Raw genomic sequence first — 20,170 nt, forward strand, 5'->3', positions numbered from 1 at the left:
TTAACGGATGTTACTCTGTGTCTCTCTGTCCTTCAGGAGTATGAGAAGCTGGCTGCTGGACTGGACGGCGCTCGTGGCCCAATCTTGGACAAGGTGAAGAAGTTCTCCCTGGCCAGCGGGAAAATCCCAATTGTGGAGAAAGCGGAGATGCATGCTAAGGAGCTTGGCCAGCTGGCAAAGAACCTATTCAGGTGCATTTTCCATAGAAACCAGAATGCTTAAGCAATTGACATAAACATTCAGCAAGAAAAGGGATTGGAATGTCAACCATGTTTCAATGATGTTTCTTCCTCCATTACAGTGCCATTGGTGATTCAAATCAGGATACATATATCCAGAAAGCCATAAATGCATCTAATGCGTACTCCAGTATCATTGATTCTGTGAAACAAGCTGAGAAGGCAGCAAAGGACGCCAACCGCGCAGCTGCAGAGGCCGTGAAGGTAGGGACGGTGGGAGAACTGGACCAGTCTTCATTAGTTTACCTTCAACTGGCTGCTTATTTACATTAGTAATTGTTATTCAATTTACCATTTCTTTTACCGTTATTCATAGTTTGTTTCCTGGATGATACATTTTAGGACATTAGAAACCTTGGGAATCTTTTTACGTATAGTTTAAGGATACCTCCCCTACGCTATCTCAACGACACACTATTTCAAACTGGTTGTAGATTTTTTTCATGTCGGTCTTGCTCTTTGCAGAGTGTCATTTCCGAGGACCTGGGCCGAAAGGGCCAAGATTTGAAGAAAAAGAGCACGCAGCTGGAAGAAACTGCCAAAGAGGCCGAGAGGGAATTGAGCGGAGGTGAGAAAAGTATTATTTTCCTTGTCTGAAGTTACTATTCCAAGCCGAGAAGAGAAGTGGTTTATCCCGGTCCTGTCGGTAACATCAGTAATCCAATTTAATACGTAATTTATCGATAAGACCAAGAATGATGATGTGGAAGAGAATTTAAAGCCACCTCACTTGTGAGCCTTTGTGTTTGCGCAACAAGCACAATGTGAGTAGACAAAGTGTCTAATAAGCATGTGTCCGGTATTGAGGTCTGGATCCGCAAACCACTAAAGCTCAGATAAACATTTATGAGAGAATGGGACAGGTGGGGAGAGGGTGACACAGTCCAAAAGCAAACATTCCTTCTTTTCTAGATGTTCTGAAGAAGCTTGAGGAGGCCAGGAAAAACCTTCTGGGCAGGAGAGAAAAGAAAGCAAGACTTCAGTCTGATCTCAGCTCTGTGATCGAGAAACTCGGCAGAACTCGAGGTAACGGCGCTCAGACTTCTCATTCTGGGGGGCTAGCGGTCTCGTCTCTAACGATCAGTAACCAGGTCCCATCAGGACTGTGAGCTCGGTCTCTGTCTCTCGTTAAGTCAACGAATGCAACCCGCCCGCAAAAAAAGTTAAACAAAGAATACGTATCCTTAATACTTTTTACTGTCTAGAAATAATGATACTATTAACAAAGATGTATAGATTAATGTCTGTTCTGCTATTGTGCTATTTCATGAATAGTATGCTGCATTTAGTTGACATGTTATCCTGTCGAGATGGCATCTGTCTTTAGGATTTATAGTACTCGACTATGAGGGTTCAAGTGACATAGCCTTCTGGGAGAAGTGGTAAAAGGAATAAGAATATACTGAATATACTGAAGTGAGTTCTAGACGTGCCACATGGTTCTTATCTGCCGCTATGATTCTTTGTGCAGATAACGTCACCGACGATATCACAAGCGCCAAGTTTAAGGCAGCCGAGGCCAACGACACAGCCAATAAAGTAGAGGCCACCTTGACCGACATAAAGAAGAACCTGGAACAGTGGAAAGAGAAATATGGCGGTCTGCAAAATGAAGATGTAAACAAAGCCATGGAGGAGGCAAAAACTTCTGGTGAGGAACACGCTGGGTTTTAAGAGGCTGGAGAAACAGGGATACAATGATGACGTAATTGTTTCATTATTTTTTTCTTATTTTTTCTCCGTAAAGTTTCTAATTTGGAAAACACAATACCCCTTCTTCTGGATAAGCTGAATAAACTGGAAAAACGTCAAGGCCAGAACGGCAGCATCTCTGACAGCATCCAGAGAATCCGACATTTGATCTCTCAGGCTAGAGATGCAGCTAGCAAGGTGAGAAGTAAAATAAGTAATTGGTGTGAGAAATGGCATCTGAAAGACGGAATGTAATGCTTCCAACGGAAATATTATATTTATTACTATATATGATTCTTCCATCCAATGGAATCGAAGTGGTTTGGGCAATGTGCATAAGATGCATTATTGTGTTGCTCTCCATCCTTTTCTGATCCCCCTCTTTCCTGTAAAGGTCAAAGTCCCTGTGAAGTTTAATGGTACTTCAGGGGTGCAGCTGAGGACCCCAGAAAACCTGCATGATCTGGCCGCATACACCTCCCTCAAACTGCATGTCCAGAACTCTAGACCCCAGAACAAGAAGAAGCGTCAGGCTGAAACAGACCAGGGACGCTTTGTGATGTTCCTTGGGCATGATGATGTAAGTGTGGCACGAACGGAGGGGGTAGGAGACACGACAGGCCAAAGAGCCGGCAATTAATCATCCATTCGCTTTATCTGGGGTGGTGTTTCTGGAGAAGGTAGATAAAGTGGGAAACCTGCACCAGATGAAACGCGGAAATTGAGTTTTAGAAGCAGAAAGTCGATGATTGGGGGATGGTGGATTTCCAGTAGTTAAGGTGGGAATGAGGGAGGACCTTTTCTTTTTAAAGCTGTTTTTAACCCTTTCGTGTTGCGTCCGCTCCTTAGGGTTTGGGAGATTACCTCGGACTGGTCCTGAAAGGGAACAAGCTGAACTTTGTCTACCAACTGGGAGATGAGTCGCCCACCTTCCTGACCACCAGCGAGGAGATCAAGGAGTCCTTTGTCACTGTCAGCATAGAGCGGTAACCCAGATCCTTCTGTTTTTATTTACTTTTTTTTTAATATTAAAAACCGGGGCGTAGTATAATAATAGCAAAAAGTGGAGTGAAAGTTCTAGGACTTTTTGTAACTATTCTCAGTAGATACATTTTGTGTCTTATTTTACAATCTCATTTATTTATGGCAAATATGTGTATCAAGTCCTGTTACATTCATGTTCCCTTCTTGATCAGATTGGGGGACTTTCTGGATGTAAATAGTTGTCTCTTTTTTTTCCCCATCTGTCATGCTGCTTTAGGGGCCATGCGTCCGTCTGTTAGGATACGTTTTCTGGGTAAAATTGAAGTAGTAGAACAAAGAGCTTTAATTCAGTTGGGGAACTTGAAAGTGTTGCATATACAGACGGGAGAGGCAAGAAAATACATTTTTTTTACTGTCATTCAGCACAAAACACTTTGATCGGCGTACGGGTGGGAACTGCTGATGACCAAAGGCTTCGATTCTGAATTTCTGCCGAGAATGTGCTGCGGGTTTCGCTATGTGTCAATGTTCTGCAGAAATGTCCCCCGCCGTGTTCTTTGTTCTGATAATCACTTTGTGTTCTCGATCCCCGCTGACCTCTCTTGATGTCCGATTCTACCAGGATCCTGCAGTACGGGCAGATGTCCACCACTGTTTTTTCGAGTCAGATCTTGCACGAGAAGAAAGGAGACAGCACCGCCGTGGGCCAGCAGGGTCTGCTCAATCTGGACCCGCAACGTGTGGTGTTCTACGTGGGAGGATACCCTGAGGAATTTGTGGTATGCTAACGAGACACATTGGGCGATCTGTATTCTGACAGTCTACTGTCACTAACTTTCCCAAACACGGCATCACTAAGTATCATATTCAAACATGTGGACATGATTTGTATACTGTGTGATTTTGGGATAAGGCGGGTTATTACCCAGAATCCCTGGGTGCAAAGGGCACTCTGTATGTCATGCGATAATAAGGTGGGGTAAGCGGGTTACTACCTGAACCCCCCCGGCTGTGTGCCGGCACAGAAAGAGATAACAGAAACAATGTATCACTCTTATTATCCACTAGCCGCCGGATGCTTTGAATTATCCAAGGTACCTTGGATGCATTGAAATGGACACCCTGAACGAGAAGCCAATCAGTCTGTACGATTTTGAGAGGACCTTCCAGCTGGACACCACCCAGGAGAAACCATGTGCCAGGTAACCGCATTGGATAAGGAGCAAGATGGCGATCCTCGTGCTCACCGAGTGCGAGAGGCGGACGTTCTGCTGGGTTGTATTAAGCAGAATCTGCGACAACATCAATGGTGGCTTTGATTGACTTTGCAAGGAACTCTGGAGGTGATGTCTATACGGTGCAGAGTTCAGGGCCATAGTCCCCACGGGCCGTAGAATATTTAGATATCCCCATTAAACCCTGCAGACTATCATGGGTCATACTTATAATTTATATTATAACTATACTGCTTTTTTCCCCCCCAGATCCAAATCCACCAGCGACCCTTGGCTCACAGATGGGTCGTATTTTGACGGCACAGGTTATGCAGAAATAAAACTAGACACCCTTCTAGGTTCCTCCAAGAGGTTTGAAATGGACATCCGTCTCGTCTCATACAACGGGATCCTCTTTTTCCTCGATGCGGAGGTAAACTATTAAGACTGCACAAACCCAATATCAGTACCCACCTTCGATAAACATCGGATTACCTTGAGCATTATAAAAATGCAATATTTCCTCAATTCATCCTCTAAACGCCTTTTAAACAAAAAATTAGTGCAAAAATAACCACCTTTTTGTTAACAGCGTGGCGTTCAGTTGTGGCAGACGTATTCTGCCTAATGAAGAGATAACACGCGGTGAAATTGTCACCTCGCTGATTGCAGATTAGGATTTCCTCTTCTCTCTGCGGGTTGATTATCTGCTCCGTGATTATCTGTTTGTTAGGCTTCTGTTTAAAGAACCTTTAACCCCTTGATGACAATTGCCGGTCCGGGCACGTCACGGAAATTCTTGTCGATAACGACAAATGACGTGCCAGGACCGGCACGTCATTAAACGGGTGCAGAAAGCGATCTATTTTCGCTTTCTGCACCGAAACGGCGTTGCTGTAATGCCTCGACCTCGAGGCATTCAGCAACGCCATTATCGGCACATCTCTGGCCCCTCCCCGGGGCGTCAACATCCGCCATACTTTGTATGGCGGCGGACGCCCGTTTTAAAAGCGTTTAAGAGGCGATCAACGACACCAAACACTTACCTTTGGATGGGCTGTGACCGCTCCGGAGAGCGGTCACAGCCGCAGCTGCCGGTGATCTTCGCCATCTGCAAGATGGCGGCGGTCCGGGAAAATTCAATAAAGAAACAATAAAGTCTAAAGAGTTCGCTAGACGGTCTCCAGACCCTCTAGAGAACTCTGGCTCCACTTGCAGGTTGAATATAGGTACTGCATTCAACCATGCAAGTCAATGGAGCTCAGCTTTCTAATCACAGTGTGATTAGAAAAAATAAATTAAAAATAAAATAAAATTAATAATAATTAGAAAAAAAATAGTAAAAAAACAGTAAAATGTAAAAATAATTTCCCACTGATGTCACTATCAGGGGAACCTTCAAGTTGAAAAAAAATGTTAAAAAAAAAAAAAAAAAAAGGCAAAAAAAAAATATATATATAAAAAATATATTTTTGTGAGCAAGTCCTAAAATTAGCATATTAGCTTAAAACAATTCTCGCATGGAAAGAGTTAAAATACTGGCATATTAAATGCCCATGGGGTGTCTACTTTTAAAAAATGTATGATTTGATGGGGTAAATTGAATTGGCCGGGTTCAACAAGGTCCCAATTAACACGGGGGGAAGGATGGCCACACATCTAATTTCCAATTAGAAAAATGCACACGTACCAAATGTGGCCTTTTAGTTCCCCCCAAAAATTACAAACCCATGCATGTGGGGTATCACTGTACTCAGGAGATGTTGCTGAACACATATTGGGGTGTCGTGTGACAGCGGCATATACCAGGAGCTGTAAATTCATACATAAAGTAGGTGTGTGTGGGAAAAATACACACACAAAAATACTACTGCAAACTTTAAAAAAATGCTGGTGGTAAAATGTGTGCATGCAAAGAGTTAAAATACCAGCATTTAAAATACCCTGGGGTGTCTAGTTTTCAAAAATATATGGTTTTGTTGGGCATACTGAAATGGCCCGGCTCAAAGATGTACCAAATAGGGCACGGGCAGTGGATCCCCAAATGCCAAAGTTCAACATTGAAAAATGTGCATGCCCCAAATGTGGCTCTTTTGCCCCCGAACAGCCAGGCAAAATCATTCATGTGGGGTATCACTGCGCTCAGGAGATGTTGCTGAACACATATTGGGGTGTTTTGTGATAGTGACATATACGAGAACATTTTAATTCATACCTGAAGTAAAATGTGTGTGACAAAACAAATGGAAAAAAATGACTATCACAAAGTTTGACAAAGACTGGTGGTAGATATGGTGCATGGAAAGAGTTAAAATACTAGCATTTGAAATACCCTGGGGTGTCTAGTTTTCAAAAATATATAGCTTTATTGGGCACACTGAAATGGCCCGGCTCAAAGATGTACCAAATAGGGCATGGGCAGTGGATCCCCAAATGCCAAAGTGCAACATTGAAAAATGTGCATGCCCCAAATGTGGCCCTTTTGCCCCCAAACAGCCAGGCAAAATCATTCATGTGAGGTATCGCTGTACTCAGGAGATGTTGCTAAACACATATTGGGGTGTTTTTTGATAGTGACATATACCAGAACCTGTTTATTTATACCTAAAGTAAAATGTGTGTGAAAAAACAAATGCAAAAAAATTACTACCATAAAGTTTGACAAAGGCTGATGGTAGAATAAGTGCTTGGAAAGGGTTAAAATACCAGCATTTGGAATACCCTGGGCTGTCTAGTTTTCAAAAATATATGACTTGATAGGGTAAATTGCATTGGCCGGCTTCAAAGATACCCGAAATGGCACATGGGGGGAAGAATTACCAGATTTGGAAAAAATGGCTTTGAAATAGCAAAACGGTACCTGTACTTATTGCTCCATAACGTGCAGAAAAAAGCAAAAAAACATAAAAACATTGGGTATTTCTAAACTCAGGACAAATAGTAGAATCTATTTAGCAGGTTTTTTTATTACCTTTTATAGATGAGTAAAAGATTTTTCAACTAAAAGTTAGAAAGTCATTTTTTTCTAAATTTTTCACCATATTTTATACTTTTTTTAATAGTAAATAATACGATACAATCAAAACAATGTCATCTAAAGAAAGCCCTTCTTGTCCTGAAAAAAACAATATCTAATGTGTGTGGGTTCAGTAAACGGGAAAGAAGAAAATTACAGCTAAACACGAGCAGCGCAGAAATGTTAAAACGGCCATTGTCACGAAGGGTACAAAAAGTAAAATCAGCCTTTGTCACGAAGGGGTTAAATAAACTCTTTAAAAACGCCGGGGTGAGTTGGTGCCTAGGAATCTTCTGGTGTTTTCCTTGTTGTAGGAGGTGAAGGCCGTATAAGACCTATACCGTGAGGTTCTGCGACGATCGTTTAACTGGTGTCGCTTCGTGCGGCTTTTTCATTTTAGGAACAGTTTCTGTGTCTGGCGGTTCAGGAAGGAAAACTAACTCTCCACTTCGACATTGGAGAGGGACTTCAGACGGCCAAGCCTGTGGACTCGTCGTTGGTTCACGTCAGCACTTCCACCGCCAAAGTGGTAATCTGTCTTAATTATTAAAAACTAATAATTATATAATGTATGTTACCAAGGTTTGACTGCACATTGCTTCACCTGCAGGTCCAGGTAATCTTGGCAGTCATTGCCGGTAAAAAGAGGATATTCGTGCGTCTGGAGAGACTAAACGTGTTTATGGTGGAGTATGAGAATGGTAAACTGGAGTCGGCCCAATATTTTTACCTGGGGGGAGTTTCGTCCAACAAGCTGCCTGATAGGTGAGGCGTTAAACCGCTGGATCCACCAATGCGTTACGTGAGCTATTGGTGTCCAAGGTCTTCCTAAACAATGCCTTTCTCTACCAGTCTGAAGGAGATGTTCCCGGGAGGAGGCTCTATCAGAGGCTGCATGAAGGGCCTCAAAGCTTTGGGGAAATACGTGGACCTGAAAAGGATGAACACCACCGGCGTCAGCTATGGCTGCACGTCAGACCTGCTGGTGAGTGAGTGAGCGCCGCGTGCGAACCCATCCAATATTGTGTCTTATATCGGATGGGCTAACCTGTCCCATGTCATCGATTTCTTCCAGATTGCAAGGGCCGCTCGGTTCCATGGACATGGGTTCCTCAATATGTCTTTGAAGAACGTGCCCAATCTCCAGGAGGATTTCTTCACGGGCTTTGGGTTCCAGACCAGCCAGAGCAACGCACTTATGTACAGCCACTCTACGGAGGTACCAAGGCTTCTTCTACTCCGTTTCTTTATGGTTTATATATCTAGAAGTAATACTGCTACGCTTCAGCACAAGACTCAATACGTGTGATGCCAAAAGCCGTTTCGGGTTACAGATACTGAATTTATATTATTAGGTGTATTTGTGCCTCATGGAATATATTTAGGGGTTCTCTAGGCTAGGTTTTAAAAGTCTTAGTGACAGCCTGGGGTGTTTTTGATTACTTTCCGCAGGGGGGGTCATGCCAGGTCTCTATACAAGATGGCCACGTGTCTGTGAAAGTCCTCTCAACTGAGCTAACGTCCAAGTCTCTGTATGCAGATGGAATGGGCCATTATCTTACCCTGTACAGCAATAAGGACAAGTGAGTCTGTTATTCCCTTTATAATAGTAATATAGTAATTTTTTGGCTAAGTTCAAGTTCTTGTTCTAAATTATCTGTAATATGGGGCAAATGAGAACCAGCTGCAGATAAATGTGTCAAACGCACGTGTTTCCGTCACCCAGGGTTTGGTTTTACTTGGATGACCAGCTGCAGGAAACACGGCAGATATCAGGAGTCGGTCAGACGGGCAAACTGGAGGCGGCCGCCAGCACCTTCCTCCTCGGCGGCTTCCCGGAGACGACGGAACCAGGGAATCTGACCGGGTGCATCAGTAATGTCTTTGTAAAGAGGTGAGGGTCCGACGTCTTCCTGCATTGCCTCCCCCATCTACTTCTTTTTCCTTCATCCCACCTTTCCTTTTTGCTCGCTCTTTCTAGCCCCTCATCCCACCTCTACTTGCCCCTGTGCTTTACCCCTCTTCCACCCCGTACCTGGCCTTACCTCTCAAAGTCTTCGCTTTATTTATTTCAATGCAGGAAATCGGGTCCGCAGACGGTGCTGGATCTGATACAGAACCAGCAGAGTCAGAACGTGACTATGAGCTGCAAGGACCATACGGAGGATCAGGCACAGGAGATAAGAGCTTTGCTCAGGAAAGATAAACTCAAGGTAACTGGAAGGCGCTTGGCGGGCGCTCACGATGCAGAGTCTGTGTTACATGCCGAACGTCAAAAAATAATAATAAAGTTATTAGCGGTAGCTTAAGTGCACCGCGGGAGCAGATTAGGCGTTCGCTCTCTCTTTATTATATATTCAAAGGTTGCAAATTGAGTATTAAGTTACAATCACACAAGTAGATACATTATTTCCACTTCTGCAAGAAATGTTAAATCTAATCTATAGATCTCCAGGAAAATAAACGATTCTTAGCTAATCAGCGTTTGAAGATGTTCATACAATTCCGCGATTGCTATTCCACGCTGATTTTAATGCGCTTCACCTCTTAACAGCAAATCATATCGCATGGACACAACTCGCCGATACAGCAAATTTATTACATGTTACGCAGTTTGCCGCTTTTGGTGTTTTTAGGACGATATTGTCATTTTGATTATTTTACGATTATTTTATGTCACCATGTAAAATGACAAATCCTTATTTATTTTGGGGGGTTATAGAAAGGTTACTTAAAAAATAATAATAAAAAAAAAAATATATATATATATATATATATATTTGTGGGTAGTGGGTTAAGGGAAGGAAGGCCTATACGGGAATCAGAATTTTCCGTGTTTCCAGGCACGGCAGAGGAAGCTGGCGTCGTTGGAACACAAGCAATCAGAAGAGTCGTCCTGCGTTCTCCCCCAAACTGTGAAGGGGGCGATGCGATTTGGGGGATCTCCCTTCAGCCACCTGGAGTTCGGAGAAATCCCTGGTTTACTCAGAGAAAGGTGAACTAACCCTAACCCACTAGACCCAACCACGTGCCTCGTCCCTTAAACTTATCGTAATTCCCAGTTAAATAGCAGAATGTTTTGACACAATACCTGCAAACCTCATAGCTGGAGGCATCAAAATGAATAGCTATTTTTTAAGAGCATGTTTTTAAAACAAATGTTTCAAAACTTCCAAGTGACGTTTGAGCTCCTTCTGTTAGGTTCCACTTCTCCCTGGATGTCCGGCTGAACGCCTCTCATGGTCTTATCGTCTACACGGGCGATGAGCAACATCGCTCGTTCCTGGCGCTCTCCGTCTCCAACTCCCGGTTTGTTGTCCAGATAGACGTCAGAGGAAAGAAAATCCACGTGACCAGCAAAGACAAGTACAACGATGGACAATGGCATACGGTACGTAGACCCCATGCATCGTCTAGTCTATCGCGCATTACCAGAGCCCCGTCGTCTACACGAGGGACACGCTTCCAGTCTATGTACCTTCGGTCTGCTGCTTTCTCAGTTCAAGAAGGTGAACTGAACATTAAATTAATATTTCTATGAGCCCAAACATACAGTCCTGTTCATCCCGCCGCTGCGTAGGGTAGGGATGGATTTTGGAATTGGCTTCCGGTAACAAATTTGTGTCCCTTTCAGGTTTTCTTCGGGAGAGAGAAGAATAAGCTGCGCCTAGTTGTAGACGGACTGAAAGCAAAGAGCAGGACGCTGCCATCCGGACTCGTGCTGCCTTTCACACATTCAGTCTACGTTGGCGGACTCCCAGCCCTGAAAGTCCAACCAGCTAGTTTGGTGAGTGAGGTCAGACTAAGAGTGCAGGTGACCGCGTGTTGTGCGTGTGGGACCGCGTACACGGGATTGTACAGAACGTTCTACTTGGCTGAGATTAATCCATTGCCTTCTTTCCAAAATCCTAGGACCCATCCCTAAGAGGTTTCAGTGGATGTCTCAGAAACCTGAAGATGGATGGAAGACTCCTAAACTCCCCCAACAAATCCATGGGGGTCACACCATGCTACGAGGGGACCACAGAAAAGGGACTCTTCTTCTCGGATGGGGGATTCCTAACACTAGGTGCGTATCCTTATATAAAAGCGTGTCGCTGCATTCAAAAGAAAGATGTACCGACCTCTTTCTTATCCTTTCTTTCAGAGAATTTAATAAATTTGGGAGAGGACCTGGAGCTGAAGCTGGAGATTCGTCCGATGCGCCCGTCAGGGATTATACTCCACTTAGAGACCAAGGATGGTCATTATCTCATGCTCTCTGTGGCTGAAGGAAAGGTAATGAGCAGGTTCCCGGCCCAAAGTCGATTGCTACCTGGATGTTAGGATGTCTGACTCTCTCTCTCTGCTGCCCCAGGTCACTGCAGCGGTGAACGTCGGAGCCGGTGAATATTCCACGTCGGTGGGATTCCAGCAGAGTCTGTGTGATGGACAGTGGCATACAATAGCAGGTGAGCCATGGTCTAGGGTCCCCCATGGTCCTACTTTATTAAGTGAATCAAGACCAAGTTTACATCTCAAATTCAGTTGATTCCCCCCCCCCCACATATTGTAACTATAGTGATTTTGAGGAGGAATAACACTTATACCCCATTATGCAGATTTTTAGGTTCATCACAGGTTGAGAGCACTTTTTTCTCTCTCCACCATTAAGGAAATATTTTCTTCTTGTCCTCAGTTACAAAAGGCAGGAACGTTATCCAACTTGATGTGGACACGGAAGGGAATCACACCGTGGGAACCAGTCCATCCCACCCGCTCAGGAGCAAAGGAACGCTCTATGTGGGCGCCGTACCCGGTTAGTGCTGCGTGTGTGCGTGCGGTAGAGTATGGGTAAAGGAGCTTGGAGGCTCTGTATAGGGAAAGGTGTGGTTTGGGGGCAATGTGTGAGATTAAATGAGGAAAGACACCAAATTAAAAGAGAGCTAGCGGGCGACGATAACCAAAACTGACCTTCTGTCCGTCTCGTCACAGAGTCTCGCCACACCGCCCGGCCCCCAGCCTCATCTTCTCCGCATGCTCATTATCACGGCTGCATGAGGAATCTCGTCATCAACAGGACGGCCGTCGACGTCTCTAAATCCGGCGCGTTTACCGGATCCGTCGGAGCCAACATCTGCCCGGCTCTGTGAGGACCGACAGTGGGAAAGGCCCTCAGGACAAGCAGCGCTAAACTGTGCCAGTACTGGGGCGAGGAACGGGGTGATAACACAGGGTGACCCCTTTCTGCTCCTCCAGGAACATGGGTGCTTTAAACCTTATCTTGGGTTTCCGACTTAACCTCTTCTTGTCTGTGGTTGCACAGTTCCTATTTGACACCAGTGATTTATATATATTTATATGCAAAGTACTTTAACTCCTCCCAACACCCCCCCACCTACTTTACGACTAACTCACGAATACTACTGAATCTGGTATTATTAGCTGTAAACTGTACTACTATTTTTTCACTAAATCCACGGGAGGAGAGTGTGCAATGTATGTACGTTTTATTGAAAAACACTGGAATGGTGACTCCGAGCTCATTAACCCTCTAACTGCATCTTTACCAATGTTATTTGGGGATCACAGCCGTCGAGCGGTTAAAATTTAGGCTGATTTTGCTGGAGAACGGGTTTCCCATTCTTTTTATGGAAATGACTTAATTCCAAAATATAGAATATATAAAGAATTCTAAGCCATTTAAGATGACGGAAAATGCAATGAAGAGGGGCTTCATCTGTTTCTATGTCCATTTCATTATAAAATCCTAAATATTATTACATTTAAATATAGTATTTATAGTGTTTTTCGGCTTGGAGTCCACGTTCCCCACAATCAACACCTTATGGTTAGTAGACCGGAGGGGTATTCGGTTTACTTTCCCTTTAAGAACCAGTTTCTTTGCAAATAAAACCTGTTTATAAACCACTTTTATTCTTTATGTAAATCTAGGGTTTAAACACTGTCTGCGGGGTATTTATTATCCCTCTCGTGGTAGCATTTTTTTTTTTTTTGATAAATCTAAATATATTTAAATATATTCCAGTCACTGTCTTCACATCTGCACTTACACATTGAAGGTGTGTGTGTGTGTGTGTGTGTATATATATATATATATATATATATATATATATATATATATATATACACACACACACACACACACACACACACACACACACACACACACCACTCACCACCCGACGCCTGGGTTTTAGAGGCAATCAATTTAACTTATGTCACTGTTTGGTTTTCACAGCATGACGGGTCGTCCATGTAAAATTAGGTTCTAGGTTGTTTTTGTAATTCACAGACATAAGAATCTACCTTTCTGTGTTTTTTTCCGCCCCACCGGAGGTTTGTAAAATCGATGGTACAATGTCATCTCTGAAATAAAAACATTTCTTGCTCGTGTTTTTGTGCATCTCGCTGTTTAATTAGCGGGGGTCTAACGAGCGGCGGAGGCTCGGCTCTGATGGCGACCTCCGCTTCCAGCCGCGCTCCAAAAGGTTTAATCAGAACAATAATACGGAGAATTGTTTGCTTTAGAACAGAACGTACCGGGCTGTAGAGCGAGGTTTTTAAGACAGGCATAAAATAGTCTACTTACAAAGAGTCCCCTATGTACGGCACAGAGAGCGGAGCTGCAGCAGAGACGTTTATTTAACACGGCAAATAACACACGTGGAGGGGGAGAAGCGGGGCTCAGCCACGAGGGACACGTTTAATCTAGACTCATATCTTCCTCCTCTTCTTTCTTCTCCTTGGAGTCCCTCTCTTTCTGGGAGGACGTGCTCTGCATGGCTTTGGCGAAAGCTTCGATATCTGGAGTGAAAAGGCACAAAAGAAACATCAGCCGCGGATCAGCCCCTCGTTTCCTACCGTAAAGATCCAGAGGCGATAAAAGCAATATTCACTAAATACGCACAATGTTACAAAAAACCTGATTAGGAGCCATCGTGGAGTAAAAAGGTTTAAAGACGGGACTGCTGGAAATGGAGGGTTTTAAAATCCATATCCTTATTTCGATTCACAGGGACCCCTGTATGCAAATGACTCTCCTCTGCTGCAGCTCATTTGCATAAGAGGGTACTTGTAAAGGAGACAAAACCAAAAAATTAAGACTTTTCAAACTTAAAATGACCGGATCTTTAAGAAATCTCGGCTGGGGCTTTACCAAATTAATCTATATCACAAAGAAACCAGGGACACGCATTAACCTGGAGACGCCCGGATCAGAGACAGAGTTTACATCCAGAAATCGTTCTCAGCCGCAGTTATGATTTCTGGAATACGGTGCATGAGAGCAGCCAGGAATTCACACCCCTGCAGGGTAATTAACCCCGGTGTTCGCTGAAAGAAACTCGCTGTCTGGGATTTTGTGAAGTTACCAAAAGGAGAGAGCTTTTGAGGTCAGATTTTAGGAAATAATTTCCTGTCCAAATCAGATCAGCAGAGAACTTAAACGTAAATTATACCCCGTGGGACGGGTTTGTCGATCGGTGGTGGGGCATCACACGCTGTCCGTGGTACAAGAGACAAAGAAAGCCACTTACCTCCCTTGTTGGCGGCTTCCACGGCCTCGGCTGGCAAGCCAAACTGACTCATTAAAGGGCCGAGCTGGCCGGATGACAGCGCAGCGCTGAACATACCGAGGGCCTGTACCAGACAACAAAAAGGGACACGGGATTAAACACGCCCCCTGCGGCCGCAGCGATGGTCCGCATCACACAGAGACCCCAAATCTTAGATGAGCCTCGAAGAGGAGACCACTGGAGTCACCAACTCATCTCTGGGGTTATTTATAAAGAAAGACAAAAATGCCTTAGAAAGCATGATTTGTTATCCGTTATCTAAGCAACCCACGTCCACATGACATCATAAGCGTGTTCAAGAGATAGACGCCATTTTTCCCATCACAGGTTTGGAGCCAGAATAACGATGTAGTCTTCGACCTTTATACATTTCCAAGCTTTTTCCAAATAAAATACAATTCATTCCCCTATAGACATACCGGGACGTCCAAGAAACACCTATTAAGAATCCCCTATGGACGTCCCGGTACATCCAGCCCTTTGTGCCGCTGCATGGGAGTGCTGTCCCCACTGACAGCAGAAGCCGGCATTGCCGGCTTTCTGCTGTCCGATCTCCTGTAACAGCTTCCGGCATGAAGGATGAGGCACAGAGACGCTGCGATCTCTATGCAGGTCTGTGAGGACCTGCATAGAGATCACAGTGTGATCGGTGCAGGGGGATCGCGGGGAGGGGAGTGAGAAACCATCTCTCTCACTCCCCCTCCCGTCCTGAAAGAGAAAAGCAGAAAAAAAGTTAATTCATTAAAAAAATTAAATAAATCATTAAAATAATAATAATATAAATAATACTAAAAAAAATTATAATGTGAGCTGTGATGTCATTGTGACATCACTGGCATGTTCAGGAGGTCCCTAGGAGGACCTCTAACCATTTCTGTGTTAAAAAAAATAAATATATAAAAAAAAAAAAAAAATATTAAAAAAACCTTACTTCCCATTGCCCTAGCATAACATCTAGCCAGTATAACCCTCCTGCCCCCGTTCACAACCCCCAAACCCGTTAAGCCATAGGCATAAAAAGTATACAAAATTGTACACCTTATAGTATGCTCCCCGGTGCTGGGAAAGTCTGGAAAATCTATATAAATTAGGTATTTCTGAAATCAGGACACCTGAATTAAAAAAACTTGGAGGGGATTTTCCATCACTTTACCTAATTTTGTGAGAATTCAGAGGGAAAATGTAAAAAGAAATTAGTTTTTTTTTTCTAATCTTCGCTAGTTTTTACTAAATTTCTCATTCTAAATTTTCAGCTAATCGTCCAACTATGGTATCAAACAAAAGCTCTATCTCTCCTTGAAAAAACAATATATAGTTTATATGGGTACACTATTCACAGGAAAAGAGAATCATCGCTGAACTGACATACCCCAAAAATGGCAAAATTGCTCCGGGCTTTGCGGTACCAAAAACCCCTGGGATTGAAGGGGTTAAGGACATCGGAGGCTCGTCGGCAGACGGAAGAAGAAAAAACCTTTTATTTGCTACAAAAAGCCATCGGCTTGGGGTCCTTTATCGGGCCGGATTAATAATAATGAAGTTCTGGATCGACTAACCTGCTGAAACTGAGGGGACGTCAGCGTGTTCTGGATTTCGTCGGCCGTCTGCGGCAGGGACTCTCCGGACGGCAGGTACGGCAACAGCCTCTCCCGGACTTCGGCGTTAGCCAGGATGGGTGCCATGATTTCCGGAGTGAGAACGCTGGCCAGATCCACTGGGAAGCAGACAATACATCACAGATATGAAAAGAGAGGACAGACGCAAAATAGGGGATCCTAAAGGATCCGATCCAACTATTAACCAACATTACAAAAATCACATTATTTCTAAAAAAAATTTAAATATCTATATATATATATAATTAATTACAGCAAGCGGTTTGCACAGCCTCAGCCGTCTGCCGGCGATTTGGCACCGAAGTACCAAGTGAAACAGGAAGACTATGGAGTTGTGGCCCCTGCGGCCCCATCTATGCGTTAATAGCCAGGCAATGAAATTTCCGAGACTTCTCACTAAGAGCGTCGTCGGAAGAGCCGGCCCCTGAGCCGGCGGGTGCGATTTCCATGGCCATTGGATGCTCAGCACAGGCGGTAATTACCTCGCTGTCCGCCTTCGCCGGTCGCCGGCACGTTCATGGTGGCCAAGATGTTCTGAAGGTCACTCAGCTGGATCGGCTGCGTCGGGCTAGCTGCTGCGCTTTCGCCGTTGCCGGAGCTCATCGCCGGGCTGGGAGTGGCCGCAGGTGCCGCTGCCGCCACAGCCGCTGCCGGAGTGACGGGTGCTGCAGACGTGGTGCGCGTGGATGAGGCAGTGCTGGACGGAGTAACCGCCGCTGACTGACTCCGGGAGCTGCGGGAACCGCGGAGAAATCCGGTTACATTAAAAACAAAATTAGTAACCAAAATACCAAACTCACAGTATAGAGAATAAACACAAGAGAATAATTATTACAACAAGAGGCCATAATCTAAAACTAGAGGGTGAGATACAATTGACATCAATGTGGTAGCTAAGTGGAACAGCCTCCTAGCAGAAGTGGTAGAGCGTAATACAGTGAGGGGATTAAACATGCACAGGATAGACATACGGCTCTTGAATCTAAGACGAGACCAAAGACTGATTAAGGTTTGAGTCTTTACAGCAGGAGGAACGGGCGACTAGACGGGGGTTGGATGAGGGCCGATATGCCGGAAGATTCTGGGTTACTCACCTGGATGAGGAGCTGCTAGTTGTGGGCCCTCCGCTGCCTAACAAACTAGCCAATCCAGGACCAGTAAGGGCTCCCAGGCCACCTGCCAGAAACAGAAGGCATGAAGATTCCCTTCGGGACAAGCAGACATCTCCCACTTCACACACAAACCCCCCCCCCCCACGCATCACTGCCTGCTGGGGAGGAATAATCCGGTGTACCCTTGCATGGTGTAAATACTTTACCCAGTCCGCCGAGGCCGGTCGGTCCGATCAGCTGCATCAGTTGGTTGTGGCTCATGTTTCCCAACAAGCTTTGCAATCCTCCTTCCCCTACAGCCAAACACAAAAGGAAGATGAGTGCGCAGACCCCCAACGCACGAGACAGCGCAGAACACCCCCCCAACGCACGAGACAGCGCAGAACACCCCCCCAACGCATGAGACAGCGCAGAACACCCCCCATTGCAGATTCAGCAAGGCGACGGCTGCTCTTTAATGCACTATGAAGGCTTCCTGCCCCCGAGGGGTATTCTCACCTCCCAGCGCAGACAGCTCATGGCCTCCGCTGCCGCTGCCCCCCAGAGCGCCGGGCATCGGGGGGTTATTCAGGTATTCGTTCACCTTGCGGCAGTTTTCTTCATCCTTATCAGCCTTCGGCTCCTACGGAAAACAGCGAGATCAGCTTTCAGAATAATAAGGGCAGTAAATTCTGATGAAAAATCTAACTTATTAATTAATAAAAATAATAATAATAAAGTAATCTTTTAAAAATATACACTCTGTAGTCTTCTCTGGCCACCAAATACCCCCACGTTGCCGTCTCTTACAACGTCGCACGGCTACGCCATGAACAGTAGATTGTCAGCTCACCTGCATCCAGAAGAAGAGCCTCTTGGAGCCGGCCTTAAACTTCAGCACAAACACTCGCCCCGTCGTGCACTGCGCCACCCGCTTGAACTCGCAGTCATCGGGGAAAATGATCAGGTCCTGCGAATGAAAGCAGATTGCGGGTTTTACGCGGCGCGTCGATACGGCACAAAAAGCACATATCGGCCGGGCATAGAGCGAGGGCCGTGCAGGGACGGCAGGCTGAACGATTGCTGGCTGTGCACAGCTAGAGCCTTTTCTCCTCTTACAGCGGCAGCCGATCAATCGGCCAGAAGTCCCTTCGCCTGATCTCAAAGAAAGGACTATCGACCGAGGAGAAGTGATTTGGGGCATTAGAGGGGTCGGACCCCAGGGGGCCGATTCGAGCCGCTTACATCCTCCACGTTGCCGGAAGTCCTGTCCTTCCAGCAGAAGTGAATGAGCGAGTCGTCCGTCTGCTGGATGTACACCAGACCCTTGCGCTTGTCCGGCGTCACCGTGCTGCCCTTCAGCGACATCTTCCCGGCTCGGAACTCCACCAGGTACTTGCTGGACGACCCCCGGGAGCCGGAGACCAGGCTGGGAAACAGAGCTCCGGACGACATTCTGCGGAGGAAAGGATTCAGGAGGTTACCGCGGGCAACGAGCCGAGCGCAAATAAACCAGACTCCGCGCCAATATCCCTTAATAATAGAGGGCGAGAGGGAGAGGAGTGGAACAAATAGGGAGCAGGGGGGGCTGCAGGGGGCAGGAAGGACCCCCTGGGGATGGTGAGAGATAAAACAGGGGCAGGAAACACCAGGGCGCCAGAGGACGATCACATGGGTGCCTAGAATGCCAATAGGTGAGATATCGTGCCATGGGCATCAAAGGGTCCCTTGGGCATCCCCACAGGGGGTGCTACAGGGGCCCCATGGGGATCCTCACAGGGGGAGCTACAGGGGCCCCATGGGGATCCTCACAGGGGGAGATACAGGGTACATGATGCGATGGGGGATCTTGAGGCGATAATAAGTCAGATAGATCCTGAGAAACTATGGGATGGGCGGCGATGCTGGCAGGAGAAGGTTGGGGGCTTTGTCTGGGGCCCGGGGCCCTCCATCAGTACCCAATTACCTGATTCTCTACCAAGCGACGCTTTCTGCACTGACACCACAGGCTTCTCTACAACCAGGCCGCTGACATCACCCGCACGCACCGCCCGGCGCGCCCTATTGGCTGCCGGCTGAAAAGGAACACTCCTGATTGGTGGATGCAATCTCAATATGAGGCGGGGCTAGTTAGGTAGTCACTGCAAAGTTAGAGTGAGAGCGCACCAGGCCTGCTGTGTCACCCAGTGACTGTGTGATCGTTCTGTGGGAGGGGCAGGGGAGGAGCCGACAGGGAGGGGGGTGTTACCTAGGGGGGACTGTGTGTACAGTGATAGATTGACAGACAGATGTTGGGAAGGACAGGCAGACGGGGACTGGGAGACCCGCTGAACGAGACCGAATGGGGGGGCGGCCGTGATTCTCTGTAGGGTGAAGAGGAGACAGCAAGCTGGATAGAGACAGATGGAAGGACAGACAGACAGACCGGCCCTTGGACTGTTATATTGACAAGGACAGACAGACAGACAAATCAAGAGCAATGGACCGATGAGCGGTCAAATGGACTTGGACAGACAGAAGTATAGGGACGGACAGACAGCGGGACCAATAGACAGCTATATGGACAGACGGATTCACAGAGCATTAGGACGGAGAGACAGAAGAAGGGTCCGTGGGATTGGGGGTCCGATCGCTCAGAGATTTGGTTACGATCCAAAACGCATCCAAAAAAGAAAATCATCCCGAACCCCATTACGGAGCATCTGGGAGAACCTATTTGGCCAAAAACATTTTTGCTAAAT

At 45.9% G+C, this 20,170-nt stretch overlaps 2 protein-coding genes across 2 annotated transcripts in view; one reads left to right on the top strand and one right to left on the bottom strand.

The window, feature by feature from the left end:
* Window positions 1-12,277, top strand: part of LOC149279259 (laminin subunit alpha-5-like) — a 47,877-nt gene extending 35,600 nt beyond the window's left edge. Inside the window, exons 55-80 of the mRNA XM_089501380.1 lie at window positions 37-191; window positions 302-443; window positions 705-807; window positions 1,152-1,265; window positions 1,711-1,890; window positions 1,987-2,129; window positions 2,326-2,511; window positions 2,781-2,917; window positions 3,538-3,694; window positions 3,984-4,117; window positions 4,400-4,562; window positions 7,546-7,674; window positions 7,756-7,910; window positions 7,998-8,130; window positions 8,221-8,364; window positions 8,598-8,728; window positions 8,872-9,039; window positions 9,226-9,358; window positions 9,989-10,140; window positions 10,347-10,536; window positions 10,780-10,932; window positions 11,058-11,214; window positions 11,293-11,423; window positions 11,503-11,596; window positions 11,824-11,943; window positions 12,120-12,277. Of these exons, the coding sequence (XP_089357506.1) occupies window positions 37-191; window positions 302-443; window positions 705-807; window positions 1,152-1,265; window positions 1,711-1,890; window positions 1,987-2,129; window positions 2,326-2,511; window positions 2,781-2,917; window positions 3,538-3,694; window positions 3,984-4,117; window positions 4,400-4,562; window positions 7,546-7,674; window positions 7,756-7,910; window positions 7,998-8,130; window positions 8,221-8,364; window positions 8,598-8,728; window positions 8,872-9,039; window positions 9,226-9,358; window positions 9,989-10,140; window positions 10,347-10,536; window positions 10,780-10,932; window positions 11,058-11,214; window positions 11,293-11,423; window positions 11,503-11,596; window positions 11,824-11,943; window positions 12,120-12,277 (3,762 nt within the window). The remainder of the gene's footprint in view (window positions 1-36; window positions 192-301; window positions 444-704; window positions 808-1,151; window positions 1,266-1,710; window positions 1,891-1,986; window positions 2,130-2,325; window positions 2,512-2,780; window positions 2,918-3,537; window positions 3,695-3,983; window positions 4,118-4,399; window positions 4,563-7,545; window positions 7,675-7,755; window positions 7,911-7,997; window positions 8,131-8,220; window positions 8,365-8,597; window positions 8,729-8,871; window positions 9,040-9,225; window positions 9,359-9,988; window positions 10,141-10,346; window positions 10,537-10,779; window positions 10,933-11,057; window positions 11,215-11,292; window positions 11,424-11,502; window positions 11,597-11,823; window positions 11,944-12,119) is intronic.
* A 1,574-nt stretch (window positions 12,278-13,851) lies between these two features.
* LOC149279260 (proteasomal ubiquitin receptor ADRM1-A-like) lies at window positions 13,852-18,884 on the bottom strand. Its single transcript, XM_089501370.1, has 9 exons — window positions 18,675-18,884; window positions 18,283-18,399; window positions 17,949-18,072; window positions 17,657-17,743; window positions 17,433-17,514; window positions 16,821-17,071; window positions 16,279-16,436; window positions 14,684-14,786; window positions 13,852-13,952 (listed from the first exon to the last, which is right to left on the bottom strand). The coding sequence occupies exons 1-9, from the start codon at window positions 18,882-18,884 to the stop codon at window positions 13,852-13,854; spliced, it is 1,233 nt and encodes a 410-aa protein (XP_089357496.1).
* Between the last annotated feature and the right edge of the window lie 1,286 nt (window positions 18,885-20,170).

This window comes from Sceloporus occidentalis, unplaced genomic scaffold (assembly GCF_023333645.1).
Source record: "Sceloporus occidentalis isolate IW3139 unplaced genomic scaffold, rSceOcc1.0.p SCAF_173, whole genome shotgun sequence".
Taxonomy (NCBI): domain Eukaryota; kingdom Metazoa; phylum Chordata; class Lepidosauria; order Squamata; family Phrynosomatidae; genus Sceloporus; species Sceloporus occidentalis.

Coding starts and splice junctions, on each gene's coding strand:
- LOC149279260 (XM_089501370.1), bottom strand. CDS start 18,884: ATGTCGTCCGGAGCTCTGTTTCCCAGCCTGGTCTCCGGCTCCCGGGGG. Junction 18,073..18,282: donor GGCTCTTCTTCTGGATGCAG/GTGAGCTGACAA, acceptor TGTTTTCCGTAG/GAGCCGAAGGCTGATAAGGA. Junction 17,072..17,432: donor ACTAGCAGCTCCTCATCCAG/GTGAGTAACCCA, acceptor CGGTTCCCGCAG/CTCCCGGAGTCAGTCAGCGG.